Consider the following 12,283-nt stretch of genomic DNA (forward strand, 5'->3'; position numbering starts at 1 on the left):
AAATTAACTGATTGGACTAGTGAATCATAGATTTACCTCTGTAGATTGCACAAAAACTTAACTAAATGAACTAGTGAATACTCCAAATAATCAAGGATAACAAAACTTTAAAGATAGTGTCACTTAAATTTTTTCACATATATTAAGAAACTGATTGAAATATATTTATGTTTTCATTAATATTATCTATTTAACTAATAAATACGTTTATTTATAAAATCAAGGCATTTTACAATTAATATTGAGGTAAAAGTAAGTGTATAAATTGCATTGAAATTGTAGAACGACACTTTTTATGTAACAAAAAAAAACTAATGTGACACTTAATATGAAACAGAGAGAATAGTAGTTTACAAACCCCAAAATTTTCAACTTTTACGTCATTATTTCTACAATTTTGCATAATTACTAATTAAAACTTCAGCCAATCATAACAATAGTTATAACTTTTTGCAAGATTTTTTAATGCATAACCTTTTGCAAGATCTTACCAAATACAAATGTAGTATTCAATTTTGCAGATTTTTTTCATATAATTAAGAAGTTATGATTATGCGTATTTTATCCACTTATATAAGATTCCACAGTGTGATCATTTGAAAGCATAATGTTTCCAGCCCTCATATGGTGGCACATGTTAGGATCTAGGGCTCTCGGTCTTTGACCTGGACTATTCTCTGAAATTAGCGGTTAAAGAAGTCCTGCAAATCCAAAACGAAAGAGGATTGGATAAGTATTTGGAATTACCGAAAAACTTCGGGAAGAAAAAAATAGACCTAATTACTTCTATAGTGGAGTGGATCAAGAAAAATGCAGTTAGCTGGTCAACAAGACGTCTTTCCCTAGCCGGGAAGTTAGAATTATGCTGAAAAGTGTACTCTCGGCAATCCCATCTCACGCTATGACTTGTTTTAAACTGCCTAAGTCCCTTATTAAGAGGATCCAGTCAGCGATGACAAGGTTTTATTGGGATGATCGCTTAGGCACAAAAAGATGGCTTGGAGTTCTTGGACAAAACTAACTCAGCCGAAGAGTAAAGGAGGTCTCGAATTTCTGGATTTCGACTGCTTTAATGAGGCTTTCTTGGCTAAACTGGCATGGGGACTGAGCAACAATCCGGACATCCTCTTAGGCCGAATAGAGGGTCAGAATGTAATGGCTGGAAAGGAGTTTTAATAGGTATATAGCTCTTGAAGAAAAACACACAGGGTGGCTAATAGGTGATGGCAATGCAGCGGACTTATGGTCTGAGCCTTGGCTGAGCAGCTCTAGCTGTGAATTGCTGGTTGGACCACCTACTGAGCAAACGTCAGCGTTTAAGGTTTCAAGCCTCATGCACCTCGACACTACTGAGTGGGATGAAGAAAAGATAAGGCTTATTTGTCCAGCTCATGAAGATTAAATCCTGAAAATTCGTCGTAGTCTTTCCGATGCTCCAGATAGACGCTGCTGGATGGGAACAAAAACATGGGAATACATAGTACGGTCCAGATATATCACTACAGTCTCTGAAAATATCGTAGAAGAATTGGAAGAAAAAACAATCAACTGAAACCAACAAGTATGGAGCCTTAAAACTGCACCTAAGGTTAAAATGCTCGTGTGGAAGGCTCTAAAGAGAACTCTAACAGTGGGGACAAGATTAGAGGATAGGCACATCGATGCTGATCCAAAATGTAAACGATGCGGTAGTCCCGAATCTATCAATCACCTATTTGTTCACTGCCAATATGCTCAAGACGTTTGGCGCACAGCCCTTTTTGTTGTTGGTTCTGATAATAGTGGATTGGGTAGATTTTGGTAGTTTTCTGGTCCAATGTGGTTTCCTTACCTTGTTTACCACCCACGGGTATTTCTACATGTTATCTGGCACCGGCGATTGTATGGCAGTTTTGGACGGCCCGAAGAAAACTTGTCTTCGAAGAATTTCCACTGACCGGGTATACCAAAAAAGAAGATTGATGTTCCTGTTCAGATGTTGGCATCAATGGTACTAAGAACTGATGCAGCTTGGCGCCCTGGATCGTTGTCGGCTGAATTAGAATGGACCATCACAAGACAGAAAAAAGTGCTACAATTTGCGATACTGGAGCAACATGTGTTTTCACCTCTGATGGGAGAAGACTTGGCACTAAGATCAACTCTTCTAAAATGCAAAGACTTGGGTATCCGAAACTTGAAATGTGAAGCTGATTCATCTTTTCTTATCAATAGCATCAAGAATGGAAACACTCTACTAGAGTTGTGTGGAGTGGTGGCAGATATTCTCTGCACTGCAAACTATTTTGAATTTATCTCTTTTGGTTGGATCTCTAGGAAAGATAACAGTGCAATTGATATGCTTGCAAAACATGTATTGAATGTGTCTAGTGAAGATTTCGCTCTTACTTTTTTTTATTTTAATGAAAGTTGTGTTTCAAAAAAAAATATCCTATCACAAAATTCCCTATATTCATATTCGTGATTAGATTTCTTTATACATGTGGTGTTTACATTGTCATATAGTACCTTTTATTTTGTCTCTACTGAGAAAAGTGTGTCCACTAATAATCCGGATTCAAACTTTTTAAACAAAAAACATTATAAGATACAAGAAAAACAAGAGATGCATAAGTCTGAATAATTATAACATATGCATAGAGATACACTGATCCGACATAAATAATACTTGGTACTCAATTAAGTAAAGCAGTGTGTTAGGTGAAGTGCGGTCCCTCACCAGTGCTACTCCCACTAAGTTTTATCTTGAAATACTATTTATGAAGAATAGTCCCAATGTGGCATTCCATGCTTATTTAGTACTCATATAAGCCAAGATCCGCCTGCAGGGTTCACTCTCTTCTCTATTCAAAGAAATGGAGACACAACCTTTAAAGATCTTTTTGACCATTACCATCATCTTCCTCTACCTTCTTGGACACGTCATGTCCAAGGAATCATCATCACCATCACGATCTCTGTGCAATGGTTCGGTGCGAGAGTGCAGCAGCTTGGAGGAGACTGAGGAAAGGACGGTGATAATGGAGTCATGGTCAAGCCAGAGACTGACGGAGGAGCAGACGCAGACGCTTTCATACAAAGCTTTGAGGAGGAATCAGCCTGCTTGCGACGGTGGCAACCGCGGCGAGTCTTACTCCAACAGATGTCTTCCTCCGCCGTCTAATCCTTACAGTAGAGGCTGCTCTAAGCACTACCGTTGCAGGGGTGATTCTTGACCACTCACCATCATTATGATGACTCTTTATGTTCTTTTAATCTGATGTTTGTCAGTTTGAATCGTTTTGGTTTCAAGTGTAATTTAAGAAATTGGGGTTTCCTTTGTTAGATAAAAGTAAATGTTGGGTGAAAAAACAAATTTCTGATTTAAGATTTTGCCATATTTGTGTCGGGAGGATGCCTTTTTGACATAGTCGACGCCAACTGCTACGCCTCTTATCTCAAGTTCAATTGGAGTGACCAAAATTAGATAATATGAGTAAACCCCATCAATACCAAGCTTGGTCCTTGGACCCATAATTTGGTACTTTGATCCGGTTGAAATCAAGGGCATAAACACATAAGCGTTTTGTTTAGCCAGAGCCTGCATCAAAGTACAAAACTAAGGCGATGCCAAGTTGATGATAAAGTCAACATAATCTGTAAGGTTAACATAAATGAGATATTGAGTTTTCTTGTTTTTCTTGAACACAAAACCCACTAAACTCGATGAATCTTTGGATCAGAAGGCGACATTGCATCCCGGTAGAACTTTGACTTACTTGTACGAAAGCTTCCATACCTCTCTGACATTGGAAGAGCCATCTGTGACTTCAGACACTAAGGTTGAAGCAAGAACGCCTGCAATGCAGTATTAGTAAACGGGTGTATTACCATTGCAGAAGATTAACAAACACAACCCAGATCATTCTTACCGTCTTTCTCAACCATAGACAGGAACTGCCTTGTCCCTCCACCAACCCCGAAATAGTACTTCTTTGCAGCCATGTACACTGCTCCATTAGGATTGGCCAAGCACTGCAACGAGAATGAAGAATTAAACCTTCAACGAATCTTTAAGGAGTGATCATAAAAGTTTTGCTATTAGAATTGTACCGTTTTAATCAGTTCATAGAGACTTTTCTGAGCGGAGATAGAATATATTGTCTCAGCCATTAGAATGATGTCATAACCACCCTTCGTACCAGTCTCGCCATCATTAACTAGCGGAAGAAGCTGATGAACTTCACTCCACTCACCCGCAAAGAAGCGTACTTCTTTATCACCTACTGAGACAGACGGAGGCTTCTCGGACAGATTAGCATTCAGATTGGGAATGGTGAGACATCGAAGGACCTCAGCATTGAAGTCCTGGAAATGAACTGCATCTGCACCCTGGACACCAAAGGAACAAAGAATTTAGAAAGATCTAAGAAGGTAGTAAGCTCTAAAGCATCAGCTTACCTTGAGACACGCATAGATTCCCGGAAGTCCATGACCACATCCAAGCTGAAACCATAGATTCAACGACTTAAGTATGAATTAGAATAAACAAGAAAATGTGATACAGCCTATTCCACGGATCATCATCATAAGTAAGATAACAAACATAGTTGAATTCTATATATTTATCTTCAAAAAGAGGATGAAGAAGCAATGAGGGTTACCTCGAGGACCCGTTTTCCGGGGAAAGAAACGTTCCCAGTTTGTGTTTCTTTCTCAAGAGCTTTGACAAGATCTATAGATCCTTCCCAAAGCTTAAGCCCACCTTTATCAAATCGAATTTGAGGATACTGCAATGATGCAGATCACATAAACCATATCAAGAAGATGATAGATTACCTTCATAGACTCCAGGAACCAAATCCGAATTAGGCAATCCAAAGACCTCTTTCGTGTTCACACGACCCTAAGAACCAAAACAGAGACTGAGTACACTCACTTCCATCATCTTCAATGGTTTAGTATTAAAAAGCTCACCTTCAAAAGAGTGACTTGGCCGATATTCACTTTATCCACTGAGAAAGCAACGGAGGAAGACACCTACTGCGACGGAATGGCCAGAGATGGAAAGTTACGGGAGAAGATAAAAGGAGAGGAAGTGAAAAGGGACGATACCTCGGAGGAGAATACTTCAACAGGAGGCGGCGGTGGAGGACGAGGTGGTTCTGGTGAATCGAAGAACCCTAAACCTTGGGATGATGACTTATCGTTCGAAGCAGAGAAAAGCTGAAACGTCGGGTTCGTCGCCATCGATGAAAGCTTCGGCTGCAGCTACTCCTCTTCAACACAGAGCAGAGCCACAGGGGAAACAAATAAGAACCCATCGAACCGTCAGTATAAAGCTCGATTTAACGGTTCATTAAACCAATCAATTATCTATCAATTTGATTTTATCAGGGAATTAAAATTGATTTGATTTCGGTTCAGATTTTTGGAGTACTTGGTTTATAAATAACTAGTGGTATTCCGGCGCGTATGTTTTACTCTTACATGAATTTACAATTTATTTTATGATTTTAGTAAAAAGTATGTTCAAAAATATGAAAATGAAAATAGGTTGAAAGAAAATATTTTTTCTATCTATTTGATAGTGGTTAGCGACTATAATGTATTACTTTGTTTTTGCTTGCTTAGTTCAAAGCAGAACAAGGTAAGTGGTTGTGACTAATTAATTTAATAAAAGTAAATAAAAAATCGATAGTCTTAACAAAGTTAATTTAGTTGTAATTTAAACATATAGTAAAGTTGATGTTTTATTTATAGAACATACTTATATTGTTAAGTACCATGTGGACGGTATATAGAAAAAACGGTATTTGAAATTTTATTTTAGAGACTAATCTCAATTTCTTACCAAAAGGTAAGATAGTTAAGCTCATCTTTATCCGTAAACCGTAAAGAAAAGCTTCATGAAACTTTTTTCTTTCTAACTCTAATTCTGCTCTTTATATTGGATTCAAACAACAAAACAAACTCAAATGTATCATTAGAAGAAAAACAACATGAAACTCCAAATTTCAATTCGAAAACCCTGAGTAGAACTAAGCTTTTCTTCGTAAACCATTGATAAAACAACTGAAACGTACAGATTCAAAGCTCGCTTCGTCGAGAGTGAGAATCACATTCTTGTTTATCGTTAGAGATTATTTCAATAGCTCGTTGTCGCAACAAGGTTGCAATTTATTATTTTTTCTAATTTGATTACAATTAAAATAAGGGTATTATTGACTTTTTCTTAATGAAAGTTATTTAGTTGATTTTCAGCATAAAATATTATTTTGGAGACAAAAACTTAAAATGAGCTATCGAAGAGAATTGCCCAAAATTTAACTCATTAAAATATTTTGTCAGCCCCCAATCAATGTTTATTCGGTCTTTGTTTTTCACGGTTTTAGTTGGTCTTTTTATCAACTAAAACCAACTGTTGATTATTTTCTCTTATATTTTTTTTTGAAAAAAAAAATATTAGAGGAAATAATCAATAATTCCTCTTATATTTATTCACTCAACTTATATAATATTTTTTGTTATTATCTATTCTACAAAAACTGAAGTACACAATCATTTTTACCTATTTTAAGTGAGTTTTTACAGATTTTCCTTTCCTTTTTGACTAATTCTAGCCAGCTCATCTATTGTTTTCATTTAAGTGTTTTATTACATTTTTTACATTCATTTTTCACTTCTCCAAATTACTTCATTAATTATAGTTACCATAATAATTTGATGTCATCTATTTTACGTATTAACCATAATAACTTCACGTGTTCGTTGTCAAAAAAAAAAAAACAATTCCACATTTCAGTTTTGAAAATCAAAGGTTGAGATGTGATTATCGAATATCCATGTCATAATGTATCTTTTTGCATAATGTGATTAAATATTATCTAATTGTTATAAAAATTAAAACCAATAAAAATTAATACAAAAAATAAAAAATTACTCGTATAAAGAAGGAAAATATATTTTCAGAAAATATTTAAATTCAATTAGTTTTTAAAAAATTCAATCAGTAACGATAATATCACTTCTTTTTTTTCCCCAAAAAGCCACGGCAAAAATGATTTTTATGTTAAAATCTGAATAAACCACATATTATTAGTACACTATTTATTTAGATTATCTTTCAAAAACACTAAATAAATAATATTAGAAAAACTAGTGTAGAGCACCAAAATATCACTAATATTTGTAAGATACAAAAAAGCACTATTTAATAGTAGAAAAATATTATTTAATATTAATTATGAATTTCAAAAAAATATTAAGAAAAGACAATTCTCTTAAATATTATTTTAATATTTATTTTTTATGTTTTAAATTTTAAAATCATATCTTCAAAACTACACCCCTTAACTCTAGTATATAAATGTATTTTGCCTTTTAATAAAATATTTTTCTGTCATTTTCCTATTTAGGAACTATTTTTGTGATAAAAGCTTAGAAATTGATATTCTATAGAATTTCTCTATTAAATCTATTAATTTAACTTTATTAAAAATTGATAATAATTATATAAAACTTCGTATTTATATAATAAATTTAATATATGTGAACAAATTAAAAATAATAAACTAATTAAGTCAATTGAAATTCATCGTTTCCTCGGGTCATTTCAAGTTTTATAAGGGATTAGTAAAAAAGTAGCAGAAAAGAGGTATTAATAAAAAAAATATGAAAAAGGCATTTATTTACGGCCAACGAGAGAGATCGAGCCTCCCCCTTCCTTCTGCTTCCTACCGATTAGATCCATAGATGAACGGCGCATTAGGTAACTCATCCGCCTCGGTAAACGGCGGCGGCGGCGGAGATGGAGCAGGAGGACCGGCGCCTTTCTTGGTAAAGACGTACGAGATGGTAGATGATTCGTCGACGGATGAGATAGTATCGTGGAGCTCCAACAACAACAGCTTCATCGTCTGGAACCATGCGGAGTTTTCACGCCTCCTTCTCCCAACCTACTTCAAGCACAATAACTTCTCTTCCTTCATCCGCCAGCTCAATACCTATGTGAGTCTTCTCTCGATTCAACCACTTTAGGGATTTCGATTTTGATTATTAAGATTCTTGAAATTGTCTTTTGATTCTAGGGATTCCGGAAGATTGATCCGGAGAGGTGGGAGTTTTCGAATGATGATTTTATCAAAGATCAAAAGCATCTTCTCAAGAATATACACAGAAGAAAGCCTATCCACAGCCACAGTCAGCCACCTGTTTCCTCCGTGGATCAAGAAAGAGCAGCTCTGCAAGAGCATATGGACAAGCTTTCACGTGAAAAAGCTGCCATCGAAGCTAAGCTTTTCAAGTTCAAACAGCACAAGGCCACAGCAAAGCATAACTTTGACGAAATGGCTGAGCATGTTGAGGATATGGAGAAGAGGCAGGAGAAGCTGATGAGTTTTCTGGAGACGGCCATGCGGAATCCTACTTTTATCAAGAGCTTTGGCCGTAAAGTGGAGGAGTTGGACTTGGATGTTTCAGCTTACAACAAAAAGAGAAGGCTCCCTCAAGGAGAGCAATCAAAGCCACCTTCTGAAGATTCCCATTTGGATAATAGCAGTGGTAGCTCGAGACCTGAGTCTGGGAACATTTTCCATCAAAACTTCTCAAGTAAATTGAGATTAGTGCTTTCTCCAGCCGTTTCAGATCTGAACATGGTTTCACACAGTATACAAAGTTCCAATGAAGGAGGAGCGAGTCCCAAGGGAATACTATCAGGAAGTGATCCAAAAACTACCCAAACAAGAAGAGAAGGCCTACCATTCGCACCTGAAGCACTAGAGCTTGCGGATACTGGGTCATGTCCGGGTATATTACTCTTAAATGACAAAACAATACCCGAGCCTTTGCAGCAGATGATAACTTCTTCAGAGGAGACTGATGGTAGCTTTTCATGTCATTTAAATCTTACCTTGGCTTCTGCTCCATTACCAGACAAGACAGCTTCGCAGATAGCTAAGGCAACTCATAAAAGTCAGGAGATTGGAAGAGTTACCGAGTTAAACTTCAACTCAATAGAAACAAGTTCAAGTGAGAAAAATCGAGGTCAACAAGAGGTTGCAGCTGGAGGTAAACAAGCAAATGCAGCACCTCCGGCTAGGGTGAATGATGTATTCTGGGAACAGTTCCTAACAGAAAGGCCAGGGTCTTCAGATAACGAGGAGGCAAGCTCTACTTATAGAGAAAACCCATGTGAAGAGCAAGAGGAGAAAAGAAATGGGCATGTGATGTCACGTAATACAAAGAATATCGAGCAGCTGACCCTGTGACGTAACGACACCGGTAATACATCCTTAAGCTTACTCCTTTGTTTGATTCCTTATACTGCTTTCTTGATACTTGCATGATGTTTGGCAACTATTGACAAATTCTTGTCTCAGAATTTGCATATGCATATGCGTCCCTCTTCTGTTTGGAAATCATCATTCAATGATTAGAAATGTGGAACGCTGTACTAATTTAAACTTAATATTGTTAATTAAACTTAGCAGGTTGTCATCTGACTAAATACGGTGGAACTGTAACCAGTTTATGCCAATGTAACCTTGGGAACTTACCCATTTGTCTTTCTTCAGGTCATATCAACGATAATAGTCTGTGGTTTTGGTATATGTATGGATGGAGTGAGTATTGAAACATTGGACTGAAACAGCGTCTAAAGAGTAAGTAGCCTTGGCGTAAACGATGTATCTCTCACCTTTTTGTTTGTTTCGACAACTTGTAATTGACTGTAGATTTAAGAAATATGTACTTATTAGTTTGGTAACATTCTTTGCTCTTTTGCAATTCTCACGCAACATTGTATTTCCTCAACAACTAAACCAATACACACTAAAAAAAAACATGAAGACCCATGACTTTGTTTAAAAGGGAAAATCTCAAAAATGACGTACACAATAATATCTGAAAGCTATCCTGATTTTCCGGTATAAATATATGCTTCAATTGGTAACAGTTTAATTGAACAGAAAATGAATAAAATAATAAATAAAAATTCAATTGAGGAATCGAAAAAACAAAAAACACGTAAATGTGTGTTCAATCCGTCCCTCACAAAACTGGAAAGAGAATTTTTTTTTATAAATTTCTTCATTCATAAGCAAATGAGTAGAACAGTATTTTGAACCGAGATCTGTCAGAAACTAGTAAGAAGAGACGAGAACTCGTCAGTGAATTGAGACAAAGACCTCATTTGGATAAGAGAACGTTTAGTCGGTTTACAAATAAGGAAATGTGCAATAGAAAGGAAATCGGCGAAAGCTAGTTCATCGGAAAATACAAGTCGGCGACAAAGAGAAATGAAACCCTAGTTCTAGCCATCGAAAGAATGTGTAGTCGAGTTCGGATGGTCTTTTTGTTGCCTTTACCTCTCCTTATATAGATGACCAGTTGATGACCTAATTCGCCTCTACTCAATGGGCTTTCCACGCGTTAGGCTGAGCTATCGGACCACTGTGTCAAGCTGTCGAGTCGACTGCTTGCAGTCGCTCGTTAAGTCGACTAAAATAAGTCTTGAGTCGAGCCAATCAGTCGTCTGCAAGCCGACGAGCCAAGCCTCTTCCCAATGGTTATGGGCCAAATTTGCTATTCTTTGGGTCTTTTGGAAGGATCAAATACATACCCAACAAATAGAATGAGATCCATGTGTCTATAATTAGATTTTTTTTTTTTTGTCGACAAAAAATAGATAAAAAAATAGAAATTAGATAAAAAAAATTAACATAAATATTTTAAAATTTGAAAAATAAAATTTTTACCATTATTTTCTCTACTAAAAGAGAAGGACAATTTTATCTACTACAAAAAAGTCATAGCTAGACAATCTAATTAGTACCGTGGAAGTACTGTGGCCAAGTTGTCAAGGTTTAAAGGCTTCTACACCCAGGTATGGGGTTCAAACTCCAGACAACGCAATTTCTACAAGAAAAGGTCTGGGTTTCAATTTTCGGAGAAGGCGAATTATGCAGAAAATTAGAAAAATGCGTACAAGAGATCTTCAGCATGGCGCAAGGAGTACCGTCAGGAATGGATCTCATAGTACTACTCAGGGTGATACAGTCATGCGTGAATCCTCATAAGGCAGGTAGAATTGTCGGCTATAATATCGTCTATGTAATATTTCTCATAATTTGTAATAACATAATTAACCAGACACAAAAAAAACAATCTAATTAATAGCCTAATAAATTGAACTAATATTAATATATCCTTCCTAATAACGATGAAACCATCCTACGTGGCTAAAAAATCCAAACAATTTCACCTATTGATCAATTTAATAGAAAGTTTATTAATTGTTATTTAATTTGATTCTAAAATATATTGGCTAGATTTGATAATTGATTTATTATATATATATGATTCATATACTTATTCATTTACTACATTTTAAACTTTATTTAAACTAAAATGTATAAAAGTGAAATATAAATATTTCTAAAACTTTATTTAGTCTCATTAACTTCGTATACTTTGTACCTCTATGTTTACTTCATTGTAAATATATCTCAATATTAAATATTATAATATTTAATTGATATTAATATCAACTAATAAGTATACATCAACAAACATGAAAATATTTATAAATCTTTATGCAAATATAAGTATAAAATAAAAATGCTTTAAAACTAATTTTTGGTTTATGTTACTCAAATCTAAATATTAATTTTAGTTTAGATAACACAATTATTTATTTTCATACAAATTTATATTTATAAAAACTTTATGCAAATATAAATATAAAATAAAAATGCTATAAAAGTAATTTTTTTGTTTTATGTTACTCAAATCTAAATATTAATTTTAGTTTAGATAACACAATTATTTATTTTCATCGGATTTGAATCTAGTTTTTTCTTAAAATGTAGTCATTAATTGAAGCCATAATATCCAAAGTCACCATAATCCTGAGATGCTTTCAAAAATATCACCTTGGATTCTAGTTTCTTTTTTGCTCTTATTTTCTCAATTGCAGAATTACCTTAGTTAAATATCAAAGTGACTAAGTGAACAAATATTATTATTTTACCACAATGATTTTCACATATCTTCTTCTTTTTTTGTCATGCCTTCTGCATTTTTGTCAATTTCCTTCATGAACATTTCTGTTAACCCGACCGTACATGAAGATCCGATCCTTGTTCTAATAATCCTAGATCCTCAATTCCCTTCTCATCAACATTTCCTTCCATTTCCATAACCAACCACGACCTCTGTCTCTCATCACTAATCTAGCATAAACCATCTCAAATCTCATCCCCAATTCTAATTTTGTGTCACACATTCACCTATTCCGTAATCA

General features: G+C 35.2%; 3 protein-coding genes across 4 annotated transcripts; 2 read left to right on the plus strand and 1 right to left on the minus strand.

Annotated features, from left to right (window-relative positions):
• The first annotated feature begins 162 nt into the window (after window positions 1-162).
• On the plus strand, window positions 163-3,379 carry LOC103863572 (protein RALF-like 32). The gene has a single exon (XM_009141321.3). It carries the CDS (start codon window positions 2,856-2,858, stop codon window positions 3,213-3,215), a length of 360 nt encoding a protein of 119 aa, XP_009139569.1. The 5' UTR covers window positions 163-2,855; the 3' UTR covers window positions 3,216-3,379.
• Window positions 3,380-3,540: 161 nt separating this feature from the next.
• LOC103863573 (histidine protein methyltransferase 1 homolog) lies at window positions 3,541-5,343 on the minus strand. The gene is made up of 8 exons (XM_009141322.3): window positions 5,095-5,343; window positions 4,957-5,019; window positions 4,819-4,885; window positions 4,644-4,744; window positions 4,441-4,485; window positions 4,093-4,371; window positions 3,912-4,014; window positions 3,541-3,837 (listed from the first exon to the last, which is right to left on the minus strand). Exons 1-8 carry the CDS (start codon window positions 5,227-5,229, stop codon window positions 3,755-3,757), a joined length of 876 nt encoding a protein of 291 aa, XP_009139570.1. The 5' UTR covers window positions 5,230-5,343; the 3' UTR covers window positions 3,541-3,754.
• Window positions 5,344-7,610: 2,267 nt separating this feature from the next.
• LOC103863574 (heat stress transcription factor A-5) lies at window positions 7,611-9,833 on the plus strand. 2 transcript variants are annotated; one of them, XM_009141324.3, is made up of 3 exons: window positions 7,611-7,989; window positions 8,070-9,261; window positions 9,471-9,833. In XM_009141324.3, exons 1-2 carry the CDS (start codon window positions 7,735-7,737, stop codon window positions 9,246-9,248), a joined length of 1,434 nt encoding a protein of 477 aa, XP_009139572.1. In that variant the 5' UTR covers window positions 7,611-7,734; the 3' UTR covers window positions 9,249-9,261; window positions 9,471-9,833. The 2 variants fall into 2 exon arrangements, with proteins under 2 accessions (XP_009139572.1, XP_009139571.1); XM_009141323.3 differs by having other exon boundaries at window positions 7,618-7,989; window positions 9,555-9,792.
• The last annotated feature ends 2,450 nt before the right edge of the window (window positions 9,834-12,283 follow it).

Source organism: Brassica rapa, chromosome A04 (assembly GCF_000309985.2).
Source record: "Brassica rapa cultivar Chiifu-401-42 chromosome A04, CAAS_Brap_v3.01, whole genome shotgun sequence".
Taxonomy (NCBI): domain Eukaryota; kingdom Viridiplantae; phylum Streptophyta; class Magnoliopsida; order Brassicales; family Brassicaceae; genus Brassica; species Brassica rapa.

What these genes read in the sequence shown, in the direction of transcription:
- LOC103863572 (XM_009141321.3), top strand. Translation starts at nt 2,856, where the DNA reads ATGGAGACACAACCTTTAAAGATCTTTTTGACCATTACCATCATCTTC.
- LOC103863573 (XM_009141322.3), bottom strand. Translation starts at nt 5,229, where the DNA reads ATGGCGACGAACCCGACGTTTCAGCTTTTCTCTGCTTCGAACGATAAG. An exon ending in GCCAAGTCACTCTTTTGAAG is followed by an intron (nt 4,886 to 4,956) that starts GTGAGCTTTTTA and finishes TTTGGTTCTTAG; the next exon opens with GGTCGTGTGAACACGAAAGA. An exon ending in GGTTCCTGGAGTCTATGAAG is followed by an intron (nt 4,745 to 4,818) that starts GTAATCTATCAT and finishes GATTTGATAAAG; the next exon opens with GTGGGCTTAAGCTTTGGGAA.
- LOC103863574 (XM_009141324.3), top strand. Translation starts at nt 7,735, where the DNA reads ATGAACGGCGCATTAGGTAACTCATCCGCCTCGGTAAACGGCGGCGGC. An exon ending in TCCGCCAGCTCAATACCTAT is followed by an intron (nt 7,990 to 8,069) that starts GTGAGTCTTCTC and finishes TTTTGATTCTAG; the next exon opens with GGATTCCGGAAGATTGATCC.